The 21,772-nt window shown below is 36.7% G+C and overlaps 1 protein-coding gene and 1 long non-coding RNA gene across 3 annotated transcripts; both read left to right on the top strand.

Annotated features, from left to right (window-relative positions):
* The first annotated feature begins 8,257 nt into the window (after positions 1 to 8,257).
* Positions 8,258 to 13,316, top strand: LOC145496438 (uncharacterized). The gene is made up of 3 exons (XR_014050548.1): positions 8,258 to 8,323; positions 12,234 to 12,451; positions 13,209 to 13,316. It is a non-coding gene; the product is annotated as an uncharacterized LOC145496438 (long non-coding RNA).
* A 3,039-nt stretch (positions 13,317 to 16,355) lies between these two features.
* Positions 16,356 to 21,467, top strand: LOC145498161 (uncharacterized). 2 transcript variants are annotated; one of them, XM_081478046.1, is made up of 3 exons: positions 16,356 to 16,413; positions 18,776 to 19,317; positions 21,084 to 21,467. In XM_081478046.1, exon 2 carries the CDS (start codon positions 18,787 to 18,789, stop codon positions 19,288 to 19,290), a length of 504 nt encoding a protein of 167 aa, XP_081334172.1. In that variant the 5' UTR covers positions 16,356 to 16,413; positions 18,776 to 18,786; the 3' UTR covers positions 19,291 to 19,317; positions 21,084 to 21,467. The 2 variants fall into 2 exon arrangements, with proteins under 2 accessions (XP_081334172.1, XP_081334170.1); XM_081478044.1 differs by having other exon boundaries at positions 18,776 to 19,313; positions 21,084 to 21,465.
* The last annotated feature ends 305 nt before the right edge of the window (positions 21,468 to 21,772 follow it).

Genomic DNA, 21,772 nt, shown 5'->3' with positions numbered 1-21,772 from the left:
GGATCATTTGCGGTACGGGAACATTTGTTGGCCGGGATCATTTGCGGGCCTGTACAGATAAACAAGTCTTAAAAAAAGTCAACTTGTGGATCAAGTTACAGAAAATTAGACCGACGGGCCGGAAAGTGAAATATCCTTCAGTTACCAAGGCTGAAACAATATGATAGCTGCCGGCAGACAAGATGACTTACCAATTTCGCCAAGTAAAATTAAAGTTAACTAAACAAAGACGAAAAAGGTGAAGACAAAACGTGGAGCAAAGTACAGTGTCGTGAATTGCACATGAGTGAGCTTTCGATCCAGAATTTGAAAACGTCCGACGACGATTTCAATCTCGTGTGCGAAATTCAAAATGACGTCGACAAGTGAAGAAATGTACCTTAGCCAGTTGAGCTACTTAGTGCATCTTGGCCACCAAATCATAATTTGCTTAAGAATCTACATTCACTTAGCTTTCTACTCACGTATTGAACGTAGAATTATGCGCAGATATGCTACAGAACACAAGTTTTTATAACATAATATTTGAAAGATGCATGGATCGTGTCGCGATTTGATGGTAATTTCGGTTTTAAACCGCACGTTTTTTGGCTATTTATCGTATCATGGCCTCTAAATATTGACGTCCTGCGGAATCTGCATTCACTTAGCTTTAAAATGGTGTAGTTAACTTAGAAATCTTTGGAGATGTATGGAAAAAAAATATATTTGCATGAGTCGGTTTACCGACCCTGTGAAGTTAAAAGATAACTGGATCGTGTTGCAGTTCGACGGAAGGTAGAGTGAAACACGGCATGATCTTTTAGCTGTTTGACGTATCGTGGCTTGTAAATCATTACGTACTGCGGAATCTACATTCACCTAGCTTTCAAATGGCGCGTTTAACTTAGACATCTGTGGAGATGTAGTGGGAATAAATTATTTACATGACTCAGTTAGCCCGGTGACTTGTTGAAAGATAAATGGATCGTGTTGCAATTCGACGGAAGGTAGAGTGAAAATACGGCGTGATGTTTTAGTTGTTAACGTACCGTGGCCTCTAAATTATTACGTTCTGCGGAATCTACATTCACCTAGCTTTCAAATGGCATTTAACGTAGAAATCCGTGGAGATGTAGAGGAGAAATAAAATATTCACATGAGTCGGTTAGCACTGGTGAATCTATGATTCACTTGTATAGCAAAGTGCATGACCACTATAAATAAGATTTACATTTTTACATTTTTTTATGAACTTGTCTTGATCACGCTACGGCCCGACAGACTGGAAATTCGGCACGAGTTATAGTTCGAATTCGTCTGTATCCGTCTTAAAACATACACTCAAAACGTTTCTTTTTTTAAAAAAAGCCTTTTTGTAATCAGTTTATTTTAGACTAACGTTTTTAATTTTTAAATTAATTTTTTAGATTTTCGCTGACAAGTATTGTAAATTAAGCGCCTTTGAACATTACGATACTGGCGCTACAGAAATTTTTTATTCTTATTTTATTATTACAAATAAACTCAAACAGACCCTTCCCTTGGCTACAAACTATCACATTACGTTAGAAATTTCCACTAAAAACCGTTTATTCTAGCCGATATGGGAAAGCAGTTTTCCACATGCGCAGCTCGTGATGCTGTCCCTTTTCAACCTGTTTAAGCTTAGGTGTGAATAGAATTTGGTGGAAGCCTTTAAAAATTACCTGATTAATTTATTGTTCGTAGTATGAATTTAATTTTTTTTTTTCTGGCCTATTTTTGGGGCTATTCATGTCCCCGACAATTTTCTGAAGGCAGTTGAATCTTGGAATAATTACAGCTATAGAAACTTAAAAGCGACGTCTTAAACGCAAGGTATATATTTCGCTAGCTGGGTCATAGCAGAACAGGCCGCATTGTGAGTTGACGAAAAAAAGAATTCCCATTCCAAAAATGGACTCTCTACAGGCCTAGTTTAAAGTAAAAAGCTAAGGAGCTTAGAAACTGGTCCTGGTCTTTTTTCCCATTTCTCTTGCCTCTACTAGCAAGATTTAAAAATATTCAAAAAAGATTTTTACAGTACGTTTGAATCGAAGACGTCTCAACTTCTAACATTTATTGTGGTTTTTCCGTTTGTGCTTTATCAACTGGTATTAACGCTTTATCTTCAAAACGTTCCTTCAAATTTATTTTTAAAAAAAATAAAGGCTATGAAGTGTCTTACCGGAAAACTAAAAGGATCACGAATTAATTTCTCTGTTGATCACCATCATAGTTTTTTTAACTTTAAAATTCATTTAAAGTTCTTTACTGTTAGAGCTCTCCTTAAAGCAATATACGAAAAAACAAATTGATCCCGGGGGTAAAAATATTGCCTGCTGGTGTCTTTTTCTGTCTGTATTATCTATATTCTATTAATGCCATTCTTATGAATTATAAAGCAACAATGGTCGTTCAAAGATCCAATCAGCTTTAGCTTCGTAACTGGGTATTACATTCATACAGGAAATAAAACAAAGTATGGAGTTTACCAAAGTTTATTGCAGCGGAAACCCAGAGAAGGATAACTGACAAATAGCATAGAAATTCGATAGAAAACACGGAGAGTTTACTGAAATTATTCAGAGGGGTTTTATTAACTTTATTGATAGTCCAGGGCCTTGGGTAAAAACGGTCTTCCTCAGAGAAAGAGCTAGATTTTAATACTAATATTTACCTTGTAGGCAATCTGCAGAAATGGCTGAATTTGTAAAAATATTTTATTGAGCTAGCTTTTTCGGTCTGTATTATGGAATATTTAGGAAAAAGAACATGACTAATGTTTCTTCAATGCATGCAAACCGCGCAAACTATAGCTAGTTCAATTAAAATCGAAAGGTCGTAATTTCAAATTAGTTTAACCATAGAAAATTTCCTAAAAATTTGCTATAACATATATTTCATTTGCTCTTTTACGTTTTCAAGTTTACCGAAATTAAGCTTAATTAAGTTGTAGATTGGTTTAGAGTTTAAATTAAAACGACTTACGAAAAAAAGAAAGAGTCTTGTTCCTTTTGTCAAATGACAATTACGACAGGGGTTCCCACGACTTCGAAAAACTAATTCCACTTATTGACTTTCTTGTTTAGTTACTGCAACTAATTACGCCTACAATGAACACAAGAAATTGTGCCAAATTTGAGCCAAAAGGGGGATTATTTACATGTATCTCTGTTTAACAACAGAGAACAGAGAGGGAGTTACGAAAAATGAGCTCATTGCGTGTTCTTTCCGTACTCAAAATGATCTCCTCTTCCTGTTACAAGAGCAAAGCTGAAAGCAAGGCAGAATGATTGATATTCACAATGGGCATAATTAAAAGTTCAAGATCAAAAAATCAGTTGCAATATCAATGAATGCGAATCCTCTAAGAACTCAGCAACAAGTAAAATTATTTATCGGAGTTTTCTTTGAGTCATAAATGGTGGGCTGGCATGTCAGGTTCATCAAAGTTGGAAGATAATTCTCTTCAAAAGAATAATTGTATTCATTTCAAAAAAAAAAAGAGGGAGAGCTATCAGCGCCGAGTTAATGAGGATTCAAAACCGCAATTCAGGTATCCATATGGGTTAAACTGAGCCGACAGTCAAACATAAGTGTTGAAAGGAAAAAGTCGACTTAAAATCGCAGCTTGCGGCGTTTTGGTAGTTATGGTTGACGTAACAGGGAAGGCCGAGCTCATAAAGTTCATCAAAAGAATTTCCCACTAAATATACTTTTATAAAAACTTAGCTGTGCGGATAAACATGATACTGGGTTGCAAACTGAAGTGACAATTAAAATAACTTGTTAAGGAGTAACGTAGCATATTTGGTAATCGCCGAAGAAGAGCTGAAAACAGCTAGAATGCGATGTGAGATGCAAGTATTGCCATAAGAACACCACGAGACCCGCGTGTCTGTTGTAAAGTGGGGTGGTCTCTTGGAAATTATTATAAAAGAGCCTGCAGGTAAGACACAGTAAAAAAATGTATATGAGAGGATTTTGCAAAATTACTAGAAGCTTCCTGATAAAAACGAAAGCTTATAATTAAAGGAAGATCGTAAGACGTTAATTACACAAAGACAAGGGACTCGAGTATTAATTCAACAGCAGTCTGTGAAGTCCAGAAAGATGTTTATATTAATTTTTGTTCTCAGTCTGATAAAAGTAAAACACGGAGCGAAGACTGATCTATTAAAAAATATATTTGCAGAAAAAAGAAATAGCTAACTCATTTGTCTGATGGGGCGTTAATTCGATTACCCACCGAAATTTCTTTTCTAAACCCTGCTGGAGTCTCTTTCAAAAAGATCCAATATAAAATTCTAAAACAAATGTCTGTATTTGTTTTGCTGTGCCCAAAAAACTCAAATTTGCTCTTCAATTTTTAGTTTTTTCCGACTGACAGATACAAGAAATGATAAAACTTACAATAAAAATGCTTTTTATTTGATATTTCAAATTTTTGCAGTTTCAGACGAGAATAAAATAGCAAACTCTTCCATATGTTTACAGCTGTTAGGGGAATCAGTTTCTGTTATTTACGTAAGCTATATTTAAACCTAATTTAACAAATTTACAAGGTCCATTTTTGGTAAAATCCTATTTGGTTTTGAAAGCACCCCGCTAAACAATGGTTAGGTTAAAAGCAAAGCAGTGTGTTACCAAATGATGTTGCACTAGACTGGCCTGGAGCAAACCAACCAGGAGAACATCTCACCGTTTGTTAGCCTCAAATACTTTGCTGATCCCGGTTTAGAATTCTCTCAGAAAAGAAAGGTAAACTTCTTAATTCTGTATATAGATTGACATAGTACTAGTTAATGGTTAACACAAACTTTCATGAAATTCATTTTTGCCGTTGAAGCCGAAAGACCTAAGAATGTCAAACAGTTTGTTGACAACGCCTATTATTATTCCGAATATAAATTACAAAAATTCTAGATTCGACAGACGCTCGCCCATGTTAAGTAAAAGAAAATCCATGAAAAGTTGAGCAAAATGGGGCAAAAATGATTGATCCGTTACTAAGGACAAAACAGAACTAAACTGCTTGAGGGTCATTTTTTGCGAAACGAGAAATGTCCTCCAAGAAGATCAATGAATTGTCATAAAAGTAACTGATGAGTAAGAGTGTTTCAATTAAAATTCAAGAACTTTTAATCAGCATAGAAACTTCTCAAAGAAGTTACAATTCAAGAGCGTACTCCAGAATTTTGAAAGTACCGAGAATATTTCATGTCATATTAAAATTGTAAATTTTGCACAAATGCGAGAGGAAGCACTGGTTAATAAGAAAACGTCAAGACAGTAAGGCTGTTAAACTGATATCTCAGGGTGGTCTAAAATTAAAAGAGACCAAAGTATTCTTGGATAAGGAGCAAAATACTAAAAGCGCGCTGAACACAATAATGTTTCTGTGACTGAAGTCGAATGAATGCGCGCCTTTGTGGTGGGCATGGTGAAGATTCCACTACTATGTCTTATGTCTGCACAACTGTGTAGAGTTAACGAGGAGTTAAAATGAATTTGGAAGCTCGAGACCTTTACTCAGGCTTGTACCTCTCACCAAGCCGGCAGCTACTTAATTTTGGCTGAGACCGTTTACTTTTCAGAGCTAAGTTGTGCAATTTTAGTAGTGCAAGTTGTGGTATTGTTTTATAGCGTAAGTGTAACCATATCCTTGTAATGAAAGAATCGCATGGAAAATAGTGTAAATACTGTAGTAGGGTAAAATATTTTTGTGTCGTATTGTAAGTAGAGTAAGTACAATGTAAGTAATTATGGGTTTTGCCAAAAAAAAAAATTGTGCAATCCTAACTTCTTCGAGAAGTTTATTACTAGGGGTTAAGTTTAGCATGCATGATATGTATTGTTAAAAAAAGTGATTCGAGTCGACACACATTCTCTTTCGAATATTGAACTGAGATAGACCAAACACCACCGACAGGAAGAGTATTTTTTATTGTTGACATAACCACAAAAACATCCAGTTTTGTTTCATCATTTCACTGGTTACGAAAAAAGGTAGAAACATATAGTTTATTCAATAAAGGAAGATTAAGCGTTGTTGTACGTACACCATGTGCTGCAAAATGATAAATTACTTTTCTTGCTGGCGTGGTTCTTCATAGTTCAAATCTAATTTATTGCACCCATTACAGTATACGTATAAATTGTTTACATAGCAGTATAGATGAGGACAGGAGATCTTAACAACCCCTACTAGGCTTTACAAAGAAGATCCTTCGCCAAAAGAATTAACAATATATCAAATGCAATGTTAAGTGATGGCTAACTTAAGCGTATAACACGGTTTTTATTTGGAAGCTTGATGTTAAGATATATTTCTTATAAGTCTAGTGATTTTGTAGAATTGTGTTTTCTTTGTTAACTCTCTACCAGTATATCATATTCTACGCTTCTACTTTACGCAAGACTGGTTTTCATGATTAGTGCTGTGTGGGTCAATATGTATTTTGAATCCTTACATTAGTGTTTCATTAGTAAAAAAAAAAGTATTCTTGAAGCTGATCGCTTATTGTAGTTGTGTTTATTATATAGCTAGCTCCGCGAGCGGGCGAGATGAATCAAATCCTGCGCTGTGATTGGCTACCCGAGCGGGCAAGATGGAGCTATCTTGCCCGCTCGGGACTACCCGCCGTGTCCCGCGAGAAAAATTTCCCCGAAAGCAATATAATAAATCCTTTATTGACCAAGCTTGTTCGGCCAAGATGGCTGGATATTGGCCCCGTTCTTTTTTTGCGAGTTTATCGACCTCGACTCCGTCTCGGTCCATGAACTCGCAAAAAAAGAACTTGGCCAATATCCGGCCATCTTGACCTCACACTTGGTCAATAACCCATATATATTCTCAGTTTTTGAAAAGTAATTATTGAAGTTTGAAGGTAATTGATCATTGAATTATAAATATATGAAAAGAGCTATAAATTATTTGTTGAATCGATATCATACATATTCATTAGCTCAGGAGACGAAAAATTTGGTTTACTTATTTTTTTTTTTTTTTTCCTATATTTTGAACCGAAAATGAAAATGTTGATTAATATTGGCACTTGGCGGGGTGCGACAGCTAGGATGACGTCATCGCACAGTGTCTCAGTCGCCATTATGATGTTTACTTTTTGTTTATTCGCTTAGTTTAAAACAAAGGCACGGAGACAACCTTTATCATTCTTCACCCACGACAAATCGGAGCAAATATATTTTATCAGTAGACGTTTTGCCAGAAATGCGACTGTCACACTGAGTACCGTAGCAATCTTTTTGTCATCAGTATCTGTCTTATTATAAACTGTAGATCAAAAGATATCTCGACTCGTGTGCAGCCACTAGATTCCTTCTGAATTAAAGATATATTGCTCGTGATAGCATTGACCGACATGATATTCGGCAGATGATGATAATGAGACATTGACCCAATGTACAAGTGAGGTGAATCACGCAAATTGCACACAAATCTGTATACGTACTGATACTGGGACAGATGAGAAAAATTGTATGACACAACATATGCCCATCATATACACTAGAATTGGTTTGTAATGTTGTAGTCATTGGAAAGGATTAAAACAAGGAGAAAACAATTGTTATCATATTTGAAACGAGACTTTATCGAATCTGCGTGTCTTTCGTAAAAAGGTTCATTGCTGTGTGCATACGTGGTGATAACAGTTTTTACAATCAGCTAAATATCGTTTTAGCGAAAAGTGCGTCACAGCTATGTTTCAAAGTTGCGACAAACGTATAGGAAGAGCATTTTAGTTCAAACCAAACAGTTTAACGGGTCTGTTTCAGCGAGAAATAACGTTATATCCCCAGGGTAAACATCTTGAAACTTATTTCTCACGACCGTCCATAAATACTTTACTATGAGTGTTCACTCTACGCCGCAATGTAAACACAGTCTAAATCGCGAATTTACCAGAATTAATGCCTTATCACGTAGTTGCCTTGTTGTTTTATCGAGAAAGCACCCTACAATGCAATCAAATTAAACATGAGTAGATCTTAAGCGATTTTCAAATGATAAGTAGTCATTAGCTTATTTGCTTGATATGCAACCCTTAATAGCCCGCGAGACAATTAGCCATAGGATAACATGTAATAATTGGGCAAATTTCTTTTATCTAAAAAAGACTTATTATACCTTTGTTATAAGGTTTCTAACCGCGGTATCCCGTTAAATAATGGATGGGCGGTATTACAGGCGTCTGAAATAATACTTAAATTGTACCTGAAGCTTTAGCAACGCACCTTCATTAAGACAAGAACGTGACCAAGACCTGGAAGATCTGTAAATCTGCGGCAAACAAAGGTTTGTGTCTCTTGATATATTTATTTTCAAAGTCCTGTAATATTCGAAAAACGATCATGGGGAATTTTTTGCGTATATTAAAGCTGCGTTTAACGCGGATTTTCTTTGTCTCTTACTGGCCAAGCGGGGTACTTGGCACTCAAGTTTTCTTCGGCAATTCTCCTAATTGTCGGGATGAAAAGACTGAATTAAGGATAAATTCCGTTCACTTCTGCACAAATTAAATAAGTAAATTAAGATAGTCGTGATTTGATATAAGAGAAATAACTATCATAAGTGGTGGGCAAGTTTACCAGACATATCTTTTAGTGGAATTGGAAATTTAAAGGCTATTAAGGTACACGAGGCAGATGATAGAAAGGTTGAAGTGAGGACAAAGAACAGAAGATCAAGACGGCTCACATCTGGAGTTTTATTCGTGTGTTATCAGACAGTACTATTACAGTGTTATTCGCTAACGAAAATAACATGTTTAAAAAGCTTCCTCTTTTACGGAAATGATTTACGCGCATGTCTCTCTTAACAGTAGCTTTCCTGTTATCACTTATCTAATTCATAAGCGTAGAATAGGTATATTCAAACTATCTGTGAGATGTAGATTTATCGTGACGATTTGAAGGAAGAAACTATGGCTTGAATCACAGTGCCATTTCCGCAATCCCTTGTTGATAAAATCTATTAACTTGGGTTATAGATTTCTAATGAACATTTCTTTTTCCCTCTTTCTGTAGAATAGAGTTCTTGTTATCAGCTTGAACACATGGTTACGTAATTAACATTTAATTTAGTCTGATATTTGCTTTAGCTCGACGCACGGTAATTTTCCTCGCAGAAATTACCAGAAAAGCCAAATAGAAACTCCGGGCAGCCATTATTCTCTAAAACAAATCAATTAGTTGTCTTTACAATTAAAGTAAAATCTTACTTTTCAAACCTTGATGTTGGTTATAAATACTAGACATTTATTACATACTACACTTATGTGGTCTAATTCAATGCATTTTGTATTCAACAAACCAAAAGATAGGAAAACATTAAAATTTCAGAATCAATTGAGGATTGTTGTGATATACTTTCAGTCCCTGACTTTGAGTTAACATCAAGCAATTTATCTATTTATCAGTGTTTATTTATTTATTTATTTATTTTTATTTATTTGTTTATGTATTTATTTATTTGTTTTTTTATTTATATTTAACTATTTCATATTTATTTATCTAGGGGGCAACCGCACAAAAAAAAACATACTTGCAGTGATTTGCTTGTTTTCTTTTATCTATTTCTTGTTTCTCTTCGAGGGGAGGAAGGGAATAACTATAAAAAAGAAAAAAAATGGTTCTATGTTTCTTCATCGTTACTTCAGTTGGGTTTAGTCAGCTAACTGGTCTTAAAGATGATTTCCAGCCCGTATACTGCGCACTCTCGGGAGTTTGTTTGCGTTTTTTGTTCTGTTTCATATAAGACATCACAAAATGTAAACATTTCGCAACTACTTACCTGAAGTAAATTCAAAGTTTCAAAACAATCGCCATTATGGATGCGAAGAGATCGAAACTTTATGCTTCGTTCTTTCTCATATCACTTGATGAAACAACTTCGCAGCTGTAAAAATCAATGAAGCTGTTGAAAAAAGAATTTGAAAGGCTTTAAAGATAAGGTATGTGGTTTGTAACGAATAACATTGATTCGCATTCCATCGAGTGAGTCTTATAATATTTATAAACATTATGGTGCTGAGACTGCGCAATACGGACTGGAAATCATCTTTAACGTTTGCCCAAAAAGCTAGAAAATGTCATGAAAGTCAGTCTTAATATAGACGGTATACATGATTAGTGCGCTCGTCTCCGGATAGAGCAATCTTGGTTCGAGCCCTGACCGGGACATTGCGTTGTGTTCTTGGGCAAGATACCTTACTCTCACAGTGCCTCTCTCCACCCAGGTGTGTAAATGGGTACCGGCGAACTTAATGCTGGGGATAACCCTGCGATGGGCCAGCATTCTATCCAGGGGAGAATACTCCTAGTCACTTCATGCCACAGAAACCGGGATAAGCTCCGGCCTGATGGACCACTTGGCTCGTATGCAGACTGGGTTTTTTTTTTTTTTTTAACATCTCAGTTTTTGGGGTTGATTATGTACTCATTCAGCAAACCCAATTTGCGCTGAGATTCTAATTGAACAACTGTGTACGTGTCATTAATCATCATTACATGTGATCACAAACTTGACTGAGACTGAGCAAACTTGGAAAACTTTGGGCATATCACAGATATTCTTCCCTAGCAGAAGTAATATATTTATAACGCCTTGAAATAAAACTTTTAATCTAGAACGATCACGCACGAAGCGATCATCAGAACGCGTAGGTTACAGGGTGGTCGGTAGATCTAAAACTTCATTCACATGGGCAGCATGAGCGATCCCGCTTCTGACTGGCTGCATAGGATAAGTATCTTGTTTGTACATTGAAAAATTGTGTATATTAGATTTCCTGTTAAGAGAAGTAAGACCTGTCGACAATTAGGATACTGCGCCAGACAAACACAAATTTAGGAGAGAGAGATTTCCTTTTATGAGTTCACTTGTTTAATAGTGCATCATTTAATAGTATAATCAGTACCAGTCCACTTTAACCTCCAGAGGAACTTTTGTCATTTATAAATTTTCAAACGATTATTTCATACATGGCGTCCTCGCGTTGAGGAAATTGCAAGAAAACTACGGCGAAGTTTTGGAAAGCAATATAGCCAATCGCTGTTCATCCTCAGCAAAAATTAATTGTACCGGTGTTGAACCAGTGACCCCAAGACGGTAGACAACTACTGCATTCCTGCGTCCTACCAACTGAGCTGTCGTAGTGTCGCACGAATACATGATGCAACCATCGACCGTTCAACCGTTGTCGCAGAGAGTATAGAAGTTTTAAAACATTTTTAATACATGTAACTCAGCTGAAAATCATTCAATCCAAAATCAAAACAGTTATTTTTAAATTAAATAATACGGAGGTAATGTCTGCTAAATTTTCGATCGATAGTTCTAACATTCGAACTACACGAATGATTTGTTTAATTACAGAGCATGTATGAAGACCCAATTACATAGAACGTTTGGGCACGTTGCAAATACTTGCTAATTTCTCAGCTAATTTTCAATCAAACCAAAAAAAATTATAGCTTTAATAGCAGTCATACAGGAACTTGACGTTCTACTTATAATCAGAAGAAAAGATCTTATATTCGAGCTGTACGAATTATTTAAGTATTACATTTACAGCGGTTTTCTACACGATTGGCTTAAAAAAACTCGCGCCACTTTTTCATCCAATCAGAAGTAAAACCAAACCCAATCGCAACTCTTTCTCACATGGACGTTTTGCCGCGCTTTGCGTCAGCTACGTGTAGTTACCTCGAGTTTTGATTGGCTCACTGGATTGTCCATGTTCTTGGTGATTGGCTACTGTGATTACTTTGGTTTTAGTTTTACGATACTCAGTTGAAAACCGCTCTATTTTATATCTTGTGTGTATAATAGTTATTTATTTATTTATTCATTCATTGGTTCGTTCGTTCATTCATTCATTCATTCATTCATTTATATATTGACGGCTTTAAAACCTGCTCACAGAGAGTTTAAACATGATTTAATATACACGTATTTTCAAGTCAAGAATAAAGAGAATCATGAACGAGAAGATAATGGTTTCATTCAAAACTAAATTCTTGAAACTAACATTACAAAATCTGTTTATCCACTTTTATTTGCGAGATATTGTAAAGTATTTCAAAGACCGACTAACCATCAGCTCACTTTAAACAGTGCAACAAATGCGATGTATTTCATGAGGGGAAAATACTCTTGGTCTATTCACGTAAAACTATATCGCAACTGTTTACGTTCTTCACAGATGAATAAACTATTGCTGCTGTGTATCCTGGCCTGCCTTGTGCTCCTGGCCTCCTCCAAGCCCCTCTTTGATGAACCAATCTCGAGTAGTGAGCGGCGTTCTGCGTGCGGTCCAGGCTGTCAAATCCTTACAGGCGTCAAGTTTGGTAACAGAAAGTTCGGCGGTCGGAGAAAGACTGGAAAATACTATTACAACCGCTTCAGGAATTCCCACAGAGAGTAAGTATTTTAATTTGCATCGGTCATTTCACTTGCTCAGCTGGAAAATCCTCGAAAATTTAAGCTGTTCGGTACGTCGTGTAGAATTCCGGTTTATCGGCAAAATTTTGCACACGTGTGTTGGATATATTACGTGAATCTACTTTCAAATTCTGCTTACTGGTAATTTTATGACCGTTGAGAAGAAGTGAGGATCAAAAAATGACGGATCCAAGTGTGATTGTCTAAAGTAGTTAAACGTTTCCTCGCTCGGCGTTGTCAGAAACGATGAAAATGATTGAGAACTAAAGGAAAGGTTAGAAAAGAGGCCGTGCGGCCGTTTTTCGTTTCTTATACTTGCTGACGGGAAATTAAGGCTGCTTACACTGTTCACAATGTACAAACAAGGTTTTCTCTTTTTGTCGTGAAATAAAGCTAAATAAAGACGGCATCGTGCAAAACGACACAGCCAATCAGAGCGTGCGTTACATTATCACATTAATAATAATAATAATAATAATAATTCATTTGATAAAATTACATATCAAAAGTTACAAAGTAGAATTAGCTACAATATTTAATAGGCACTTACAATATCAAAAATTGACTAAAAATGCTAAATCAAAATTATGAAATAGACAAGACATTGGAACGTCTACATTGCTAATTTATGTCTAAAACTAAGTCTAAATTTTTATTGGCTATCCAGTCAAATTTAGATAATGATCTTATCTTCGCTAACAAAAAGCTTGACGCGTTATTCTCTATCTTAAAACAGGTTCGATTTTCCAGACGACGACGTCTATGATGACACTGAGTGAGAGACCACAACTCCATATTCCCTGCACGGGCTTCACTATCACGTATTTAACTCTGTAGAGTAGATCACTGCCACCTAGTGGGAATAAGTGTATATTGAAAATACTAACTGTTCACTATGCTACTAAATTTTATTTCAAGGAGAGAGATGCTTGTTGTAATAAAGGTCAATAAACGTTGTCTTTAATCGAGAAGTCTGCCTTTAAAATTATTTTCCAAGAAAGATCATGGCAAGAGTCTATGTCGACTTTAAAACGCCTGGGTGTTTTTTTTTTTTGTTTATGTTTTTTTTTTTTTCGTTTTGCCCGATTTCAAGACTTCAGTAACTTTACTGCTGACGAATTGCTTGGTTGAGGGTAACAGTAACTGTCATTATAGGAAGCGATAAGTATTTGTTGGTCATTTCATAACTTTACTTAATTATCTAACAAATTAAAATGAATAGAAATTTTCAATGTTTTGTATCAGTTTTAATTTCTCACCTATTTTGTTTTCACAAATTAGCATATTTGGTAAAGTAGCTCGCTAGGTAACGCACTTCATAGAATAACAACTTAAAATCCAGAAAAAAAATAAGCACGCATTGAAAAAAGAAAAACCGTCGAAGTTTAAGAAAGTAACCCTAGAGCATTACAATGATTTTGTGCCGCCCAATGGGGAGAGAGCAAAAACTTTTGCTTACATTCTAGGGAGTAAAAATCTTATCTTTTTTTTCTCATAAGGGGGAAAGAAAAACTAGTTTTCTCTGAAAACTAATTATCTCTATGGATGAACACTAAGAAAGACCTATTTATCACAAACATTGAAGGGAGAGAATTAGAAAAAAAAACGAAAGAAATTTCAGTTAAATACCGTGTATCAATTGCTTTTCAGAACTTCCTTTATCATATTTGATTGAACCAAAAGAGGACATCCACATATCTGGTTACACCATCTCAAGATATTGAACGTCAATTCTGGAAAGTCACGTCGTAAAATAATAAAATATAGACAGTAAATATCTCTATAAACAACGCATGTATCGCCTAGTTAACCTTGATATTTTTGGAATCGTCTTCCGTATCGAAACTGGAAGTCAATTGCCGTTAAACGTCTTCCTTATCGAAACTAGAAGTGAATTGCTGCTAAACTGACAAATTAAGTTCACACAGTCAATGGTGTCATTTCCGAGGTAGTTAATTTCTTGGATCATTTGCTTCACGCCTCGGGCACTGTGTGTTGAAATTACAAGTCATTAGTAGGCGGCGCGCGGAAATGTGGTCGCTTCCCATTTTACAACGCTAGGGACAGGTGGAGAAACGCTAAACGAAATTAACTGTCCGTCTATCATACCTTAATTTACTTGGCTAAATGCAATTTTCTCTCACAAAGACGTTTTCTTTGACATTCAACTGGGATGTAAAATAACTGACAAAACAATAGGTCCTAAACCTGTCTAGATTTACGGTACAAGTCAGAGCTGCAAACACACACATCTATGCACCGCCTCGGTATTGTTTTTGTTTTTAGACATGCAATCTTTGGGTTTGTTAATTATGTATTTTGTTTTTCTCTTGAGGGTTAAGGCACACGCAGATTATCTACCCAAAACATAAAGAAGAATCTGCTGGTTGCCTCAAATGGTATCAGCATCACGTAACTAAAATAAAGACACTCACGTCGATTTAATAGTATAGTTGTTTGCGTAATGCAAGCCTAAAATGTTACAAGGTTCATTGTTAAATTGAAAATATCCAAACGTTATCACTTTTCTTAATCCTGCAGCAAAACTGAGTCTTATCTGAATGATTTCTCTTTTGTAAAAATGGAATTATGGTTTCGCTGTGAAGTGTTTCTTGTATACGACCCGTTAAAATTTCCCCAAAATTTGGCAAAAAAATGTCCTCTTTTCAAGGTTCTGTCTTTAAATTAGAGATTCTACCCTTTCAATCAATGAAAATCAAAAATGGTTACATTTTACAATGTATGCGAACGATCAGATTGTCTATTAGAAAAATCTCTCGGGTATAATGATTTTATTGTTGATTACACTTGCTTTTGCCGGCCTATCCAAAATGAAGTAAGTATTCCCCGAACAGGCCACAGAAAGTTTTTTTTTTGAGCAACTAGACGAAGTCTCTGACACATTTTACGAATCAGAGTTGTATTGTATTATTGAATTTTGTCTCAGTTTTATGGCCGCGATTTCTGGATTAACTATTAATAAAACTGAGTACGCAATGATAAAAGGCGAATGAAATCTCTATTTTTGGTTGAATTTTTTTCCAGTTTCACTTTAACAAGTCCTAGATCTAGATTAGCGAGTGTTACTTTCTGTTCTATATTTTTGTAAGTTGCAAAATGGTGTTTTGCAGATTTACTTCGCCTTGATCAACAATTTGTGCTAGGTCAACAACGTAAATATTTTAGTGTTTAAGGAAGAGCCAATCAAAAGAGGCTGAACGGATGGAAATGTAAAATCTAATCTAACGGAGTAATTACTTCTGATCGATGTTCGTGAAAACAGTTTAACCGTAGATCACGCTTGTTGAAGCATAAGCACTGACCAAATACACCATAACCGTAACAGATTTGTAATCAATTAGCAGTAATCAACGAATTTTCGAGAGAACATGTCACAGTAGCGTGGTTTCCCTTAAAATAATTGAGCTGCGTGTCGTTTTAGTAAACAAAGTCTATATCATTTCATTTCCTGTACTAGATGTTCTCGTTCATTTCGGTTTTGCCTCGGGCTGTTTAGGAACTTCAAACACGTTTTCACTCAAGATAAGTACGGCGCAACAATTGAAACAACTCTTATGGTGGTTATTGGAGATTTCTTAGGAGGAAATCACCTTTGTCGATATTCCATTAAGTTACTCAGCACCCGTATTGAGCACGTAATTATATTTATCGACCAATGAAAGCACATCTTTTGGTCGATTCATTTTAGTTAACGTAGTTTGCCGGTAAAACAAGGCGCTTCTCCATTTTGTATCGTCTTCAAAAGCAATAATATAATAAAAGCGCTTTCAATGACGAAGTGATATTCATTTCCGCTGCTCTAATCTATGCGGGAAAATTGTTTAAAGCCAGGTCAAATGAACCGATTTTTATTGCCCGTTTTGGCATACAGCGGCTGCTAGTTTCACCTCATTGCAGTTTGTCTTGGACCGCGCATTAAAGTAAGTATGAAATTTAATTTATTTAAACATAATGAACTTTAGCTTGCTAACTCAAACTGGAATTTAACTGACTTGAATTTGTGTATCATCTCATTTCAACATTTGTTATATGAAATCAAGTTTTATGAAAGTGTCCCTTAACTCTTTTAATTAATTTACACTATGACGCTAAAATGAGTCGTGAAGATGGCAAAGTTAAAATGTAAAAATGTCGTATGTAGGTCTCTATATAAAACAGTTTTGTAGTGAAAAGTACCGAAAACTTTTAAAGATTGATGTGATCTCAGACAGGGTATTCTTAAAGCCGAAAATACACTCAAGATGTTGATTTTGATTAATCTTGAAGATATTTTTAGATAAATAAGCTTTTCTTTCATTCTAATCCATTGATCACGTTCGCAAATGAAATTACTTAGGAAAATTGTCGTAGCCAACGTCGGAAATCAATCAGGGTTTGTGAGTAGAATAATGACAACAAAACGATTTACTGCTGAGAATTTCGCCAAGTTATTTAAGTAACTCCATGACTAAATTTCCTGAAAAAAACTTTAGCGCAAGGCTCTCAAAAGAAGTTAAAGAGCTATCAAAAGACATCCATAACTAGCAATTTCCTCATCCATATTGCCTGAATATGTTGGCCAAACTGAAAAGGAAAGATACTATAGAAGCGTTTGCAGATGGCTCGACGAGAAGTAAACACGCTTAGCTTGACGAACAGCCATTGTATGAAGGAAGTTGATTAGCACGTACTACTACGTAAAAGATAAGTTATTTAACCCGTGAACGGCAAACAGGGCTAAAAACTATTATAACTACTTGAAGTTTTTTGACTGTTCGAGTGTTGGTTGGTGATCGTCAATCGAGTCCCTAATGCAGAGCTTTAAGAGTATATGAGGGCAAGATGTCACATCACGGCTGGAAACAACTGAGTGTTCGTCTGGCTACACAGTTCGTATGGTTATAAATAGAGGGAAAACACTAAATGGAGGGATGGGCTGTTGCAATGAGGAAAATTTAATTCGCGCATGCTTCAGCAGGAGACGGACACTGACCTAGAAATGTTGTACTGTGAACGACTTCATAAGGAACGTCGAGGAAGGCCATTTTGTGTATATGACTAATTTGAAAGCGTATAAAATTAGAAACAAAATCAATAATTAACAAACGGAAATCACCAGATATTTGCTAATTATTTCTCAAAGTCTTACAATAAGGTAAAATACAATTTTGCAAACAAATAAAAATTTCCTATATTTTAAATTTCTCGTATATCACGCCAGCATCATCAGGGTGTCAACCCGACACTGTCTGTTCCGCGTCAAGTCCTTTCTCTTTCTCTTTCCCACGTCTCTTCTGGTTATTCTAAAATGTTATCTGTTTTACTTTCCTGTCTTTCGCATGATACTCGTCTTTTCGATGCTCTGTCTCTACTCTTGCGCTCTCCATTTTCAGTTTTCTCTTTCCTTTTATTGATTTTTTTCCATGTCTTGTCCTTTATCCATGGCTTGGTCTCCTTTGCTGTTTTCCCAGTCATTGTGGCCTCTCTATACTTCTCCATAATTTTATTCTGTTAGTTCTTCCTCTTGATCTTAGCTTTCATATATATCTCGTAACGCCTCGAACTTGTTCTTCACCTCGACATTCAATCTTCTCTTTATCTCTTCACTTTGCAGCTTGCGCACATAACACCAGGCCCCCCCCGCCCCCCACCCCACCCCCATCTCTCCCTCCCCTCAGACGCGGCCAGCTTTACTGTAGTCCTATTCTGCTTTAGAAAAGATCAAGGTCACTTAAGAAAGTCTGATTCTCTCATCATTCTGTGTCCAGCACTGTTTTTTCTCTTGCTAACATTCGCCGTCAAATGGTCAATTCAGCCTTGACTAGTATTTCTTCATTATAATTAACGACTCCAACTAAACACCATCAGTTCTTCACTGTTTGAAAAACGATTTGAGAAAAAGAAATAGGCGTTTGTCCAAATAAACAAGAAGACCATCAAGGCTTTTATTTTCCAGAGGACGGTGCGATCAAAGAAATGTTTGAAGGCATGTCACATTTCAACTCATGCCGGGAGCGTCGTGTTTAATTCTTTGGCACGTCGCTTTCAAAGATGTAGCAAGGTCTCCAATCAAGAGCTGAAATGGGTACCGGCACAGTGATACTGAAAATGCTGGGTGTTTATATATCTGCAGTGAACTGCACCTCATCCAGGTGCATGTTGCCAGGGAAACCGACTTGAGTAACGGTGGTCACGCCCCGTTCTGTCTGAAGGCAGACTGTACTTCTTGTAGGCATGAAAAGAAGATTAAAATAGAAATCTTCGCGCGTAAAAGTAATTGAGTTCTATTTTGTTTTCTCGTAGGGAGATAAAATATGGGAGCCTGGCCGTTTGTTTTTCTGGGGATTTCTATAGCAGTGGCGAGTATAACAGGAGCACCGCTAGGAGAAGAAAACACAAAGCCTTGTTTATCGTGGGATTGTGCTCGAAAACGAGCACTTGAATTATCCAATCTCGTCAAAGACGACGACGAGAACCCATGCATTTCCTGGGAATGCAAACGAGACCTGATACTACGCAAAAAGTTCCTGAACGCTATCAGAGCCGCCGAGTCCGCGAACAAGAAGTCCAGCGTAACTGAAGAAGAGGAATGCCTCTCGTGGGATTGCAGACGAAAACGACGGGCAGCAGTTGAAATGCCGACAAACATTACACCAGAACCTCCCGCCGGTGACACGCCTTGCCTCACAAGTGACTGCCGAACCGGAAAACGAAGCATTGAAGATCCCTCTCTCATGAAAAGGCTCCGTCTCACTCGTGCGAACGCTGACCCACAAAGTGATCCAGCTTGCTTAGCTTGGCACTGCATGAGTGGATAAGCAGATAGCCAAACAGTATTTAGGTAGGTAAGGATAACATTGATATATTTTTTCAAGAATCTGAAATTGCACGATTAGATTTTTGTTGTTATTCCATGCCTGGTTTCACTGCTGAACGTAAGGTTTAGCTTAATCCGGGGGGGTACTCCCAGAAAAATCGGGTGGGAGTGTGCGGCCCGCTTCCCAAATCCCTTACCCTATTTATAAACAAAATCTGCGACCTACCCTATTTATGACCTAACCAAATATTCGAAACGCTATTTATGACCAACCCTTAAATCAAAACCCTGTTTCAGACCTTCGTTATAATTAGTTCCATAGTTTAGACCAATGTTGAATTACCGTTTACATAATTTGTGAAGGGATTTTGTTGATTTTCTTTTCAATAATGATGAAAAAGTGGCTTCTTGAAACATACCCATATCAAGGCTAGAGTGCGATACCTTATTTATGACCAAAACAGCTGAAAAACCATACCCTTTGGGATCGCACATACCTATGCAGCCATATAAGGGAGTACCCTCCCCCCCCCCCCCCTCGGGAGCTTAATGAAGATCCCAGCTACGTTACGTAATACGGGCACCATTTTCATTGTACGTTGTCCGCAACAATGTTACATTGCAAGTTAACAAGCACTTGTTACTTGTATTACCACCTAGTTTGCAAGTTGCAACATGTTGCAGAAAGCAGGATTCTTGTCTACTTTGCACGACAACCTACAACACAGATGATAATACAAGCAACAAGGCTTCACCTTGCAATGCAACATTGTTGCGCGGCAAGTTGAAAGGAAAATGTTGCCCGTCTTACTTGGTCTTTCAGTAACCTCTCAGTATAAGACTCTCAGGGGTAGCCTTATGCTCCATTAGGCAACAAGGGTTTTTAAGAGAGTTGTCTACACGGGCTACTCACTGTTCAGTTTTTAACTGAATTTACGACCTGAACTAAGAAATTTAATTGAAAATTGAATACTCGCAATCACAGGTTTTAATCACAAGGAAAGTACAATCTAGTTGGGTAGGATGAGAGAAAATAAATAAATGAGAAGAATGGGCAGTTTACCTGTAACTCAATGTCTCCTGTTATGACTACACGTGTATAGCGCTAGTGTTTTGCAGGTCATGCATACAGTTATAACAGGAGACATTGAGTTATAAGTTGTTTCCATTCTGTTATTTACTCTCATCTTACCAATCCAGAATGTGCTCCCTGTCCACATTTAAACATGACAATAGCTCTAATGTCGTTTTGAAGTCTATTTTTCGCGCTCAGAAAGCTACTGAAATACGTTAAGCCGAGCTCCAATTTAAGGCCGGTGTCATTTACCGCGAGCTAATTTCTCGATGCTAACGTTCAGACAACTAGGTTGCTATAGCAATAGCCTTCCTTTCCTTTGTAGTATTTACGTATATATGACATTTAACACTTCATGACTGTTCACCATGGGACCAGTCATTAAGTGATTTGTTATATAGCAAAACAAATGGGTCAAACCGGTGGAAAACAAATAATCACTTTATTGACAAATGACGTGCAACAGCGGTCAACAATTCGCGGGTAAAAATGAACTGTTTCCCGTTTGACGTCATAGTTTTCGCAATGTTGCCCGCTCATGGCATTTGGCGGGAAACAGTTTCATGGTTAGATGTCATGTGACCATGAACTAGCCAAAGAATGGGTGCGCTCTAGCGGGAAAAACGCCAGCTATATAACAACAAACCCTGTAGTACATTGAGCATTGTAGTACATGAGTCATTAACATATCAGTTGTACTTTTTTTTTACGATCCACAGACATGAAGACAACTGACTTGGCCGACTAAACTTTACTTCAAATGATCCTATAGAATTTTTGCTCGCGGACTATTCGTCTCCACAAAATAAATTATCACATAAGCAAGACTAGAAATTTGCTCCAAAAATAAAAGCAAAATGTAAATTGTTCTTTGTAAATTTAATCTTAACTTAGCTTTAAGGTTGAAAGTGTTGAAAATACTTTAGTTGCACTTATAAATATCTATAAATACATTTTGACTCTAATGAAAAACTGCTCTTGGGTGCGTGTGTTTTCTTTAGGGGGTAACTGATGGGGTGTTGTGGGACTGGTAACGAGAGGCAATGCAAGAGGGCAAAATAAAAGAAACCTGGAAAAGACGAGTAGAAATACTCTTCCCTAATAACTGCTTTTGTAAAAGTAATAAACAACGAAACAAAAAAACAAAAAGAGAAAAGAGATTCAGAAATTAGCTAGGGGTATTCATCTGTCACCATCCATAATACAAAAAAACTGAAAATAATCCGACAAAATCCAATAAACAAAACCCACATCAAAACACAAGTGTACCAACAATAGTTTCTTCAAGTACACGAAACACATGGCTAGGTATTTTGACTGGCGTGCGAAGATAACACAGACCATACTTGGTAGATCCGGTTCAGCTCGTCTGTATCGCACGCTCTCCGCACGACTTGTGAACCCATTA

This window comes from Orbicella franksi, chromosome 9 (assembly GCF_964199315.1).
Source record: "Orbicella franksi chromosome 9, jaOrbFran1.1, whole genome shotgun sequence".
Taxonomy (NCBI): Eukaryota; Metazoa; Cnidaria; class Anthozoa; order Scleractinia; family Merulinidae; genus Orbicella; species Orbicella franksi.
Note: the sequence above shows the minus strand (reverse complement) of the source record. Positions and strands in the feature narration are given on the sequence as shown.

Excerpts from the sequence above, each read along its gene's own strand:
- LOC145498161 (XM_081478046.1), top strand. The coding sequence starts at position 18,787 with ATGGGAGCCTGGCCGTTTGTTTTTCTGGGGATTTCTATAGCAGTGGCG.